The sequence below is a fragment of the Thunnus thynnus genome, chromosome 9, assembly GCF_963924715.1.
Source record: "Thunnus thynnus chromosome 9, fThuThy2.1, whole genome shotgun sequence".
In the NCBI taxonomy this organism is placed as follows: domain Eukaryota; kingdom Metazoa; phylum Chordata; class Actinopteri; order Scombriformes; family Scombridae; genus Thunnus; species Thunnus thynnus.
In genome coordinates, this window is record NC_089525.1 from 27,853,480 (window position 1) to 27,868,007 (window position 14,528).

General features: G+C 39.0%; 1 protein-coding gene across 2 annotated transcripts; it reads right to left on the reverse strand.

Annotated features, from left to right (window-relative positions):
- Positions 1 to 10,237: 10,237 nt before the first annotated feature.
- Positions 10,238 to 14,054, reverse strand: ccna2 (cyclin A2). 2 transcript variants are annotated; one of them, XM_067599933.1, is made up of 9 exons: positions 13,971 to 14,054; positions 13,414 to 13,692; positions 12,286 to 12,550; positions 12,007 to 12,113; positions 11,654 to 11,877; positions 11,177 to 11,381; positions 10,896 to 11,009; positions 10,606 to 10,739; positions 10,238 to 10,447 (listed from the first exon to the last, which is right to left on the reverse strand). In XM_067599933.1, exons 2-9 carry the CDS (start codon positions 13,627 to 13,629, stop codon positions 10,396 to 10,398), a joined length of 1,317 nt encoding a protein of 438 aa, XP_067456034.1. In that variant the 5' UTR covers positions 13,630 to 13,692; positions 13,971 to 14,054; the 3' UTR covers positions 10,238 to 10,395. The 2 variants fall into 2 exon arrangements, with proteins under 2 accessions (XP_067456034.1, XP_067456033.1); XM_067599932.1 differs by lacking the exon at positions 13,971 to 14,054 and having other exon boundaries at positions 13,414 to 13,774.
- Positions 14,055 to 14,528: the final 474 nt, after the last annotated feature.

A 14,528-nucleotide genomic window follows, 5' to 3' on the forward strand; every position in this document is an offset into this window, starting at 1 on the left:
TGTACAGATGAAAAATAAATCCAAAGGGATAATAAAAACATCACACAAACACAACCTGTCCTACATTATGTTTTTGTTGACAGTCAAAATACATTATATTTGTTTTTAATAGGTTATTTTCCTGAAATGCTTTATTTATTATAAAAAAACATAGATGATATATATGTGGGCCTCATCAGTGGTGGGAGAAGTGTTCAAATCTTCATAGAAATAGCAATAATGCAGTAAAAATACTTAGTTAAAAGTCCAGCCCTAATGCCATTCAAGTTGAAGTACATAAGTATTATAAGCAAAATGTACATAAAGTAACAAAATTAAAAGTATATATCCCCTGTTAGTGTAATATATTATATTATTGGATTATTATCACTGATGCCTTCATGTATAAGTAGCATTTTACTGTTGTAGTTGGTCAATATGGTACTAATTTATTTAAGTATTTTATATATGTTTTGGGTAGTTTAATGTATAACAATGCATCATATTTTATAAGCTCATCATATGTCTTGTTTGTAAGTAAAAGTATAAAGTGCAAGTACTTCAAACTTGATCCTTTACTTAAGTAAAAGTGACAATACCACGATGTAAAAGTACCCAATTACAAGTGAAAGTCCTGTATTAAAATCCTACTTAAGTAAAAATGCAACTATTATTAGCTAAATTAATTAAAAGTACTTGTTTGCAGAAAATCTGCCCTTGTGACTGATGTGTTGAATTAATTAAATACTTTACATTGTTAATACTGAAGCATCAGTTTGTATAAAGCAGCATGTTACTGTTGTAGCTGCTGGAGGTGGAGTTAGTTTGAACTACTTTATATACAGTTCGCTAGTTTAGTCCAGTGCTTCCCAACCTAGGGGACCCCATCAAATTGTCATAATATGAGGGGATGTGAGATAATTAATGGGGGAGAAAAGCAGTAAAAACTAGTCTCTGATATATCTGGATTCATATTTCAGACTTCTCCCTAATTGATTTTTTGTGAAATATTGGTGCGTTTGACCTCATTAGGCCTTGACCAGTTATTTATTTGAAAACATGGGAGAAGTTTAGAGGGGAAATGAGTAAAGAAACCGAAACAACACATTGATTTTATGTAAAGGAGTCAAAAGCCAAAACATTTTGGGAACCACTGGTTTAATCTTTAACGATGAAGTGTAATTTATAAGATCATCATATTTTATTTAATGTAAAATTTTTATCTGAAAAGTAATAAGTAACTAAAGCTGTTACATAAATGTTGCAGAGTGAAAAGTACAATATTTCCCTCTGAATTGTAGTGGAGTAGAGGTATTAAGTTGTATACAATTAAAATACTCAAGTAAAGTACAAGTTCCTCAAAATTGTACCTATAAGTACAGAATATGAGTAAATGTACTTAATTACTTTCCACCACTGGGCCTTTAATGACATTTTGTAAGCAAATGTCTGAAGGTGATGAATAACATTAGTCTAATTAGTTCAGTGCATGAGTCAGTCTGTGAAAGAGGGTGTCATTATTTTACATAATTTATCATTTTAAAATGAAACTTTATTTAACATAGTATTTTTAATTAGGTAGTGTTTCTTTTTTGCCCTCTATATGGTTCACTTTGAGATTCATGCTCTTCATTTCTGAAGAAAGCATATTCTCGCGTGATTAATCTGGGGAAAACGCGTGTTATGGCAAACAGGAGACAGACAGGAGATGCTTGACGCCCGATAAGAGCGAAGGAATCGATGGAGCGAAGCGCTATGGTGCAGCTCGCATATCATCATTGCTGTCCTCTTCCCTGCAAACCTTAATTAAAGCGAGCACTTGTGAGAAGATGAGAGTGTGAGTACCATCTCATGGGTTATCCAGTTACGGATGCTTGCCGGTTCATCTCACAGCCTCACAGACTGATGAGAAGACAATTTCCTTTAAATGCAAATAAACAAATGCACTCGCCGCTAATAATCAACTCATCAGATTAAATGAAGATTTTTTAATCAGTCTGTTAGTCCATCTAGGCATGTAGCCTGAACAAGATGAGCAGATCATGTACTGCCTTGGATATTCAATATAAATATCACTCTGATATTCAGTATCAGAGTGCAGACCTGCAATTTTCTACTTGTAAACTCAGATAAAACTGAAGTTATTGTGCTTGGCCCTAAACACCTTAGAAACACATTATCTAATGATATAAGTACTCATTACCCTGGCCTCCAGCACCACCGTAAGGAATCTGGGAGTTATCTTTGATCAGGATACGTCCTTTAACTCCCACATAAATCAAATTTCAAGGACTGCCTTTTTTCACTTATGTAATATTGCAAAAATCAGGCACATCCTGTCCCAAAAGGATGCAGAAAAACTAGTCCACGCATTTGTTGCTTCCGGGCTGGATTATTGCAATTTCTTATTATCAGGCTGCCCTAACAAGTCTCTAAAGACTCTCCAGCTGATCCAGAATGCAGCTGCACGTGTACTAACAAAAACTAGACAAAGATCATATTTCTCCCATTTTAGCTTCGCTACATTGGCTTCCTGTAAAATCTAGATTAGAATTTAAAATCCTTCTCCTAATTTACAAAGCCCCTAATGGTCAGGCACCATCATATCTTGAAGAGCTCAAAGTACCGTAGTACCCCACTAGAACACTGCACTCCGAGAATGCAGGCTTACTGGTGGTTCCTACAGTCTTTAAAAGTAGTATGGGAGGCAGTATGGTCACCTATCAGGCTCCTCTCCTGTGGAACCATCTTCCAGATTCAGTCCAGGGAGGCAGACACCCTCTCTACGTTTAAGAGTGGGCTTACAACTTTCCTTTTTGATAAAGCTTATAGTTAGGGCCGGCCAGGCTCACCTTGGACCAGCCACTAGTTATGCTGCTATAGGCCTAGACTGCCAGGGAACTTCCCATAATGCACTGAGCTCCTCTCTCCTCCTCCTCCTCTTCATCTGTATGCATTCATGTACCATCAATGCATGTTACTAACTTGGCTTCTTTCCCAGGGTTTTTTGTGCTTTCTCATCTCGCAGGAAACCCAAGCCTTCGCGGTCCTTTACAGTCCTGTTGGTGTCCTTCCTCGGCTATTGCTGCTGTTATTATTATAATTATTACAATTATTATTATAATTGTTGTTATTCTGTCAGAACCCATCAATTTCTCTCCAGAAATACTCAGTATGTTTTTCAACAAGTCATTATGGTAAGTGTAATTATTTCTCTGGTAATAAGATTTGAAGACTTACAGCTTTGATGTCTGCCCTGTGGGCGTTGATTGACAGCTGTGATTGACAGTTCGCTCACCTGCTGCTCTCTCTGCTCCGGGGCTTGCACTGAATTGGACTTTTGGAGCTTCTGTTTAAGAATAAAAAGTAATTTTTCTCCAGACATGCAGTTCTTCTTTGTTTGTTTTTCAGGAGCTGCACTAACAAGACCCACACAGGATGCTGTCACACAATATTTCACTATGTTTAATGTTAACTGATTAGGATATCAGCCCTGTTATCACAATTTAGCTAAAGTAGTTTACGTTATCCCAAGTGAGCGAGACTTGGTTAGACACAATAACAGATCGGATCAAGCGAAAGGTAAAGAAAAGGTTTTATTTCTCTGTGTGGTCCTGAGTGGACGTACATGGAGATACTAGTAGAGAGAGCCAGAGTGCAGTTATTAGTTACTGTTATTGCCACTTGTTATGATTGATTGATAGCTCTTTTTTATTCTGTTTCTGCACTTTGTGATGTGCCTGGGTCAGATATGTGACCAAAAATATCTTTTTTTTTAAAAGGGAAACAATAAACATTGCTATTTTTTAACTACATTAATTTGCATTTGTTTAAAATTTGTCACCAAAAGCTAAAAAAAAAAAGGGGCATTAAATAGGCTGCTGAAAATGTCTAGCCCATCTACAGTTATACCTATACCTCTTATACAGTTTATAGTTTTGCAATCCTTACAATTCCACGACAGCTTGGCAAATCCCATCTGCTGAGAAAGTCCATGACGAGAAGATGATGGTTTTATGATGTGTGCTACTGGTTTTTATTGTGTGTTGTTTTTGACTGTGTTATTACTCTCTGCTTTGGTAATTTATTGTTGAACTGCAGTGCAGAGTCCAGGACAAATTTCTCCATGGGGACAAACAAAGTACATCTTGATCTTGATATGATAGAAAGCTCAGGAAAAGCTACTGAACAGACCTTGTAAGTGAGATTGTTTTGTCAGCATTTCAAAAGTCCAGAATAAACTTGGAACTTCAATTTTGTTTTGATATGAAAAAAAGCAGCACATATGCTTTCAAGATTTATAAGACAAGCCGGGGAGCCTGCAAAACTGCTGACTGTTGCTTTCACTTCCAGCTATCATCCCTGAGTTGTCAGTTTTAAAACTGAATCACTGTGAGATTTTAATTCATGAGCAGAGCGCCACGGGACAGCGTGGTATACAGAGCTGCGGACAGCTCAATTTGTCAGGCACTGACTGACAGACAATAAGCTCTATCATCAATCAGAGGTCTCCCCTGCCACCACTGATCGCCTCTGTTCGCTATCTTCTTCTATGTCGAGGGCAGATATTATTGAATGCAGATGACTCCATTTTGACAAATATTAACCGACCTTATGGACCTTTTGAGAATATACGTGAAAATCACATCATAATATCTGAGGCAGTTTTATGAGGCTGACTGAGAATGATATTTACCATTTCCAGTGAATTTCCCTGACATAAAGAATCAAGAATGTAGCTTGAGACTGAAGATCTGAGTGTTTTTTTACTGATATGACAACATGGAACAATAGTGTAGTCCCATTGTGGCCAATTTGAATGACCGTCACATTCAGGTAGGAAACTCTACCTGCAAGATTAGCATTGCCTACTGTCACATAAATTAGGTAGCAATATCAGCAACAACAGTGCCTACTTAGATCTGGTAGGGTAGTTAGCTAGCCTAATTGCCCATTAGCTACTTTAGATTGGGTTAGTTAGGATCAAGTATAAAACCTTAACATTCAAAGCTTCAGTCAACTGGATTAACCCAGTTTAATTTTATGAAATATGGTTAGCTTATTTGCTGTCTTGCTTAGAGTTAGATGATTGATACCCTTCTCACATCCGTGATTTATGACTATATGGAGCATGGATGTATAAAGAGAATCGGGATGTATTATAAGAGCTGGATACTTGACTAAAAATGGCGCCCATTCAGTCCTATCAGAATAGCTCGGCTGGCACATATGCCAAAAAAAGTTTCTAGCTTCCGGTTTTGCTTCTCCGTTGTGCGGCCCACTGAATATGCGCAGTAGTGTTTCCCCCGCTGGCCCCGCCCGTGAGTTTCCACTCAGCCCATAGACTTTACATTGTTATGACATCACAGATTTTTAAATTGGCTTTTTTCAGCACAAGGAAAGTTTTACAAATATAAAAACCATATGGATCAAAAGTTCATAATAGAAAGAGTCATAATTTACATTGTTTGGAGTTCAAGGTATCCTGTTAACAGTTTTACAGACATCTCTTTTACAGTGGTGGTCTATGGGGAAAATGCCTTTTGGACCGTAATACTGCAAGTGACCACTGGGAAAAATTGCTTGCAAGGCTGAACAGCAGTGCCCTATCCAGCTCTTATTATGCATCCATGGATACGGTGCTGCCACTCAGGTTTGCTGCCAAATCTTCCTGCTTTTTTCCAGTGAAAAAAACATTTTCCCCATAGACCATATTATATTTATTCCATACAAAACCCTCAATGTAAAAACGACAAGTAGTAGACCTAGCTGTCTATTTTGCAAGTCTGTCTTCGCACAGCATTTACTATTTAACAGACAGAGTGATATCAGTCTTCTCATCTAACTCTAGTCAAGATAGCAAGTAAGCATATTTCCCAAAATGTTGAACTATATTCCTCTGATATTATGCTTTAGTGGTACATATTTCCAAACAACTGTGCAAATAATCTGATACCAAAATACACGCAATAAACCTGGCTGCCCAGTCAGTTTGATACAGTGATCCATTCTTGAGCTCAGTTTAAGTTGTCTGTGGGGAATTGCTGATATGACAAATACTTGTGCCCCACCTTACTTTGACCACAGATAATTGACACCAAAATCTATACATTCCATAGACAAAGGTACCAACGTCACCATTACCATTGAATTGAAGGCTAATTGGCAGCATTCTTCAGCAACATAAGGTAGGTCTGGCAATTAGCACTTTATATATGGTTTTCAAAGTAACACATAATGAACAATTTTATATAGAGGCACAATTATCTATGCCCAAATTATATGTGAATAAAAAGAAAAATTTCAAATTAAAATGTCACAAGGGGAAAAAATCAACATATACCAACCAAACATTACTGTGTTAATGAAAAGAAACAGGGAAACATTTTCATCATTCAGTGGTAATTTAGTTACATCATGTTTGTCCTTTTCAAGTGTTTTTTAAACTTATATAAAAATGTTCAAAACAACTACCATAAAAAATAGCTGTTAACCATGATTGGTTTTTTTTTCTCCTGCTCAGAGGCATAATTTACCTTGATTTATCTTTTATTATCTCCAAGCAGGTCTCCTCGTTATACCCTCGTTATACCCGTCTCACTCTCAAAAATGCAACCAAAGCCCAGAAACTGGATACAGATAATGAGGCTGGCTGAGCGTTTTTGTTGTTGTCATTCCTTATCTTCATATCTCTCACCACATCCCGTACAGTCTGCAGAGGTTGCAGGAAGCTCCAACATATGTCACTCATTTCATGTTTGGTTCCATTTATACTAGACCTGCACCTGTGTTGTTTTCAGAGACATTACAGCACTGTCTTTATCAGAGGAGGATGATAGAGGCCACCAGTGCCAGAGGACAGCTCTCAGCCAGACAACAGCTCTCATTAATCTTCAGGTTTCTTGCTGAAGGGAGAAGACAAGTGAGCTGTTAAATTTGAAATAACCTGTGTGCAGACCTATTGTAGGGAATTCAAAAAAATGTATTGATTGGAAACAGGGGAGAGGCAGTGAAGTTTCCAGACAAAGCATTAAGAATTTGTGAGAGAAAATGTTGAAAGGAATAGTTTGACATTTTGGAAAATACACTCATTCACTGTCTTTACAAGAGTTCAATGAGAAGATTGATACCACTAGGTGAATATGAAGCTGGAGCCACCAGCTGGTTAGCTTAGCTTAGCACAAAGACTGGAAACAAGGGGAAATAGCTAACTGTAATGGAATTTGATGTTTTCATACAGATTAAACAAAGGAGATGTGTTAAATTAGTGAGCTTTAGAGGTGCTGGTTGCTGAATTTTCTTGAATTTGGACAGAGCCAAGCTAGCTGTTTCCAATCTTTATGCTAAGCTAAACTAACCGGCTGTTCGCTCCAGCTTCATATAGAACGTATAGACACAGTGTTCTCAGCAAGAGAACAAATATTAAGTGCATTTCCCAAAATATCCAACTATTCACTTAACAGCAGCTACAAAAACAACAAAATATAGATGCCTCCAAATGAATAGACTAAGTAGATTACATAAAAGGGGGAAAAAATGTCTTGTGCAACTATTTTCATCGTTTTGACTTAGTCTAATGGCTTTTCCCCAGTGGAAATATGCCGGAGTTTATGCCCTCCAGTAATGTTAACAATACCGACGCCTCACAAGCACTCTGTTTGAACTATGGGTGTTTGTGTTATTGTGTTGCTGTATTGAGGTGTAATTAACACACTTCCCTCAGGGCTAAGAGGCTATTGATTCCCCTTAGACTATTCAATCAAACACAGCCTGGCCTCCTCCGACTAATCATTGAAGAAAAAAAAAATGAAACACACAAAATCAAACTGAGAGAAATACTCTTCAGGTTCAACGCATGCCCTTTCCTGTGTATGGTAACCACTTGTAAATACCTGAGAAATATCAAACACTATTAAACTGGTGAACTCTTGAACAGTTGGTATTAGCCGTTTGCCTCAAGGGTCCCATTTACTTTGTCCCCTGACATGGACACACGAGTTGAGAGACCAATTGGCACACAGAGCTCCTTTCATATTTTTCATCAGCGGCATATTCTCAATATCCCCCCTGCCAATTCACCAATGAGATGAGAGAGGTGCAAATTGCTCTCTTGAATCCATTGCTTTAATCAGCGTGAATAAAGATGCAGATTTAATTTTGGCTTGTGCTTTTACTCAGCAATTTAAAGCTTGGCTGTGTTAATTTGTCGGCGAGATGAAAAGAAATAGATGTTGCATAAGAAAAAAAGAACAATATTTTAATTACTCAGAACATAGATGACTCCCTGTTTCATGCTTGTCTGAGAAATATGATGCTGTAGCAACATATAAAGATGTTAAAGGAATAGACAGTGGTTTCTATAAACAAGAACATGAGCTTTTATTATGTAATGAGGAGATATAAGCACTTGAGTCCATAACAAATCATTTTTTAAAGTCATTTCCTTACATGAATCTGCAAAGGCACATTCACGCACTCCCATAAGCCTCAGTCCTGGCTGCGTTTTGGCTGAATTGTCCCATTTTTCACAACACATGCTGTAACCTCTGATCAAGGCAAGGCTGTCTGAACGAGCGGACAGGCTGCAGTGTGGATTTCGCCACCGAGTTGCTGAGCTGCTTGAGGAGCATCCAGAGAAGAAGCAACATGAGCATCAGGAGCCCGAGCAGCATCCCCAGGTACAAAGTCAGGTTCCAGCCCCAGCCCAGTGCCAGGGGCATCGAGGTGGACGCCACCAAAAATTTTCTGGGGGCAGGCATGGGGTCAGGCAGCAACCCACCCTTCCCCACCTCTTCTAAAATGCTCTTCCCCCACACACACTTGGATCTTCTCAGGGGTTAAACAGATGCAAAACAGGTATCCAACTGGTTTGACTATGTTATAGAATTCCCATCTGCTTCCATAGTGTAATCCTTCAGTTAGTCAGAGGTGAGTGCTGTCAGTGATGAAGCAAACCTGTTGAGAGTCTGCATGGTCTTTGAGCTGCTCATTCTCCTGAGATGAAATGGTGAAAATCTTTCTGCAGCTGAGCTGTGCTTCCCCCTCTCCTGTCAGACTCCTCGCACAAAGCCAGCCTCCCCATTTATCATGAGAGGGGGGGGAAGAGAGGGAGAGGCGCTTTCAACGCCATTGGCTGCCTTTACTTCATTTTCCACAGAGAACATCAAATCACTGATGTATGGGAAGTAGGAAATGTCAATATTACTCTGTCATATACTAATTAGTAGACAGAAAATGGCAGTCTTTGTTTGCCATGTTGATTCACATGTCATCCACTTGAAATTAGATGCAATAAAGCAGTTTTGGGTAAGTGGCTTGAACAAGTCATAACATCAGCTGAGGTAAACTATGCAACTGCCATGATTTCCAAGAGCCTCCCTCAAATTGAATTTCTTGCTCATATCAGTACTTTACTGATGCTCAGTCACCCTTCAAATACCTTATAAAATTTACTTCAAGTATTTTTTGCCTTTTCCTCCTATAGATCTGTTCCTTAAAACCTTCCCTGCCTTAATTTGTTTTATGCAAATACTTTGTGTGGACAACTGCAAAGAGCTTTTTTTTTTTTTTTTACTCAAACCATTATTGGTCAATGATAACCTATGAGTTAAATTTGATGGCATTATAACTCCTGAGCCTGATTTTAATGTCAACCACAGATTATGGAGCCTAATATACACCAGTGCAAGCACCTAACAATAAAACAAGATGAACCATACACCCTTTTAACTATTCCTATGAAAATCAGGGTGTGTACAGATGTTGACCACCAACACTGTATTCTCACTTTTGAAGGTTCTCTTTTCTTATGCATTGAACAAACTTGCAGAGGACCAAAACTAGTCCTCTGCTGCCCCCATGTGTCCAGTGTGACCACAAAGACAGAAATAAAATCTTTAAATGAATTTTATTTACAAGAGCCATATTTTACAGTGCAGAAGATGCCTGGAAAAATCTGTTGACTTCCCAGAGACCCATGTAATGAGACAGCTGACTCCATGACAGACAAAAACTTTAATCTGTATCCCACAAGGCCAAATATTTGTAGGTTACACCTTTTGAAAAAGGCAAACCAGCAACAATAACTGCTTAGGAGAAAACTCAACCCTTAAAAAAGTGGAAAAGCTGGAGTTAGGTTCTGGGTTTGAGTACCTTCACAGGTCTAATGAGACACTGTAGATGAAAGCAGCATGTTTACAGAGTGGTGATAAAGACCTGTCTGATTAAAAGTCAAACCATTAAAACTGCCTGATTAACCAACTGTATCATTTAGTATATAAAAAAAACACAATTAAAAAAAATCTAAACATCTGCGCTACTCCAAGAAGAGCAGGTTATGTTATTTGAAATTGTGGCACATCATTTAAAAAAAAACAACGACAGGGCGTACAAGTCTTCATGGACAAGGGGACGCAGTCAGTTCAACATCAATGTCGAGGGAGCTTCGATGAGGGAAACTTCATGGTACCTGCGAACAAAACAAGTGTTTTAGAACATTTGCCAGACAGGATATTCATGTCATGTTAGTCCAAAGCCACCAAGAAAGTTCTATGGAAAATATAATAAACCTCTAGAAACAGTTCTGAAGACAAGAAATGCGTTTGTCAAATTTATTAGCCTACTTACTTGGAGCCCTTGTACTTCTCCCTGACAGACTGCTGGGCGTGTTGAGCAACGTTGAGGTAAGTTCGGTGCAGATCCTCGATGCAGGGCATCAGATCTTCCAGGGAGTAGCCAGTCATCTCTATCAAGGACTTGGGCTGGAGAGAAGACAAGAGTCAGTTCTCATTCATGGGACACTTGTTACAGTCCTTAAAATCTTGATCATCCTCAGGGAGATACAGAGAAAATATAGACTTTAAAGCAAATTTAAAAAAAAAAAAAGGTAAATTTTAATTATTCTTCCTCAAACTTACCCATGAGCCACCAGACACTGTGTGGTTGGCCAGGGTGTAGGCTGCAGCAGCTGTTTGTGATGGCAGGTACTTCAAGAAAGGATCCGAGTCAACCAGGCTGAGCTCCCCGAAGTACTGAAAACAGACAAGATTGAGTTATATGCAATTCCAGAAATAATGCTCATGATTTCAGGTTAAGTGCAAGATTTGAGTGAGATCTTTGCTTTTAAACACCACATTTTTCATATGCATCCAAATTGCAAAGCCAACTTAAGTTTTGAAATAAGTTACTGCATGCTCACCATTGCCAAGCTCTCCACCTTTTTGTTAACAGACTGCTGGAGGAAGTACTGGGTGAGAAACTGGTTGATGGTTGGCGCTGCCAGATCAAAGGACAGCACTTTAAGCACCAGATGCTCCATTCTTAACACCTGCTTCTTGGTGTAAGTGTCGTCAGTGATGTAAACAAACTCTGCCACCTCAGGGGGGTAAATTTCTTCGAATTTCCTGCATTTGGAAGAGAGTTAAATAGTGAGTAAGCAGCAGAAACCCAGTCTAACATTTACTTTGTGTAAACTTGTCAGCAGTTTGGTTCAGCAATACATTTGCTCATTTTTCAAACATTAGTAGCCAATGCTGTACAGGTCCAGTGGAAAAGGGTCTATGTTGTGTGATCATCTTTCAAGTAAGCAAATTATAAAGACAGTCTTGGGAATTAATCTAAAGTCAGACAGTTTGTCTAGAGTACCTTTATGAAAAAAACTGAACTAAATACTCACGAAGCCAACAGCATAGCGGCAGTCCCAACCAGCTGAAGCTTCCCCCTCAGGACAGACATTGAAGAGAGGAATCGATCGATGTAGTTGACAGCAAGATAAAGTGTCTCATTCTGAAGCTTGTACTCTTCTCCGACCTCGACCAGCCAGTCCACCAGGATGGCCCTCATGCAGTTTGTGATGTCAGGTTGCTTCTTCATGTAGCCTGCCTTAGGCCTGCTTTTAACCTGTGGGGTAACACTATGTTAGTAGGAATCCTTTTACAGACAGGTGTGTCTCACACACACACACACACACTTCAGATACTCAGTGTGTTTCTAGTCAAGATTTTAAATTCGCTTGTCTCAATGTCTCACCTCCATTTCCCTCAGATATGTGTGGATTTCAGCAGCATACTCTGGGACTTCATTTACATTGACAGGTTTCTCCTCCCCCTCAACCACAGACATGTCCATGGGAGAGTCTGATCAAAGAAAAGTTAACATTTAGTGCAAGGAAAATCTTGTTTGCAGCCTTAATTTCAGGCAGGGAAATCAAACAAAATCCTGGTGGTATTTAATAGATGTGTTCTGATAGCAAGTGTCAGAAATAAGACAATTTCTGAACATTAAACATGTCAAGTATTCATAACCTACCAAAACTGACATCCATTGCTGATGGAATATCAATTGTGGCCAGGGGCTGTCGAAGCCGTGCCACAGCATTGTCAATTGCCAGGGGAGAATCCTCAGAGATGGACTTTGATTTGACAGCTTCGACCACCGGCTGCCGCTGCTTCTTGGTGCATGCGCCATCAGGCTCATCCACGTGGATCTGGAAAGCAGGCTGCTTGGAGGATGGTTTCTCAAAGCAGCTTTTGCCAGAGTCTTCATTTTTACAGGACAAAGGCTGTGATGACTCCTGGAAGCACAACACAAGGTCAGATCTTTGGCCCACAAAAGGGAAATCTTTGCATTAAGATGGGATAAAAGACAAATATTACCATGCTGGTACTATAATGCAATGTTGAATAAAAGAGGGTTCAAGAATCAAGAGATTTTATTGTCACATGCACAGTAACACAGCAGGTGGCAAGACTGATGTGAAATTTGGCTTCTTCAAGCTCTAGTTCCATTTAATATAAAAAAGATATTTGCAATTACAAAAAAAGAGGGAAGATTGAGACAAATTATACTGAAATATAAGGCAAAAGAAAAACTGTAATAATGATAAAAAAAAAGCACCAAGCTGTGTGGGAAACAAAGATAATTTATGGTGTGTTTAATGCATGTGGGATAAATGAAAATGAGTTTGAACCTAGTTTTTTTGGAAACCTGCAACAATAGATGTCTCAGAAATAGAGAGCACTTGTATTCGATACAAGATGTATTCACAACTGTCAGTATGGAGGGCGGGAGAAGCTCTTTTACACAAAAGATACTGAAAAATCACGGGACAAGCTGGTGAGTTTGTCTAATTAAATAATAAAAGGATCTGAATAGAACAATGAGATCATAAAGTATTACACAAATGGAGATATTAAAATGGCGGACACCCGGATAACAGAAGTAGCTGTGTTTAAATGAAGATTGCAAGCTTGTAATAGAGTGTACAAGAATATAAATGAAGGTTAAAATTGGCAGAAAAGTCGCTTTATCCCAACATTTGAGTTAAGTGATAACTGAAGTTTCTTTCCTCCAAAACTGACAATGGCACACAGGCATCCTTAGCAAACACTAGCTGCAGCCAGGCGAGCTACTTAGCATTGTCAAACCCAAACCGACCTGTTTCGTGCCGCGCAGGTTCTGAGTTTTGCTCCGCTGGTTGTTCTGCAGGGCTCCCAGGACGGTTCTGGCGGCGGCTTGTTTCGGTGGAAGGTTTTCTTGGTTCTCAGCAGCAACAGCTCGGGGTTTTATGGAGCCCCTCAGTCTTGATAGCATGTTTTCTTGGTTGTGGAAGTCGCTCGCCGCGCTTCCCTGTCCTCTGTTAGCTCCTGACATGTTTCCCCTCAAAACAAAAAAAAATGCCCTCTCTCCACGTGAAGATACTACAGCTGGTGTGTGCTGTTGTATGATATAAAAAACAAACACGTAAAAAGCGTGTTTAAGCTGCAAGAGATCGGACTATTATATCGAGGCTAGTGAACGTTACGTTAAGTTAGCTGCTACCGTTCACAGTCAAAACTAAGCTGTTGAGATGGCAACGACACTCGGAACTGCGAGGCTAAAAAAAACAAAGCAGACAAAAAGAAAAATGCACAACTGGAGGCACAATATCGACAATCAGAACATGTGATTTTTCTTAAGTCGCCATATTCGAAAATTTAGAAATTACTACCAACCTGCAGGGACGCTCGCTAGCCTCGGTCCATCTATACAGAGACACGGAGAGATGTTGCTTTCTCTCAGTTCAAGTAGCCCGCGAGGATTGAAACGGACCAATCACAGACCGCACAGGCAGTGACGTACTAGAAATACGGGAGGCGAGAGGGTACAAAGTTCTCATAATTACAAATTCAAAACCGGTTTGACATATTTGAATGTAAAGTCGTAGTATGGACAAACGTTACACAGGAGGAACAGCTGTACCGACACAGACAGTACAAACAAGTGCCCGAGCTGCAGTTTGAAGTGCTCTTAGCCATATATGATTCGAAATAAAACAACAACAATAATAAAAAACCTAAAACCTTTCTATTCAGGAAAGCTTTTTCATCTCAACTCTTATTATTATTTTCTTTATGTTGTGTGTTCTATGTTATTAATACTGTGGCACTTTGATGTGCCATACTATGACGGAAAAGTGTGGTATATATAAAATGTATTATTATTATTAAAAGCATTATTGACAAGACAACATACTCAAAGTTTCCATCAAATTTAAGTTAATTTTGGTGTTT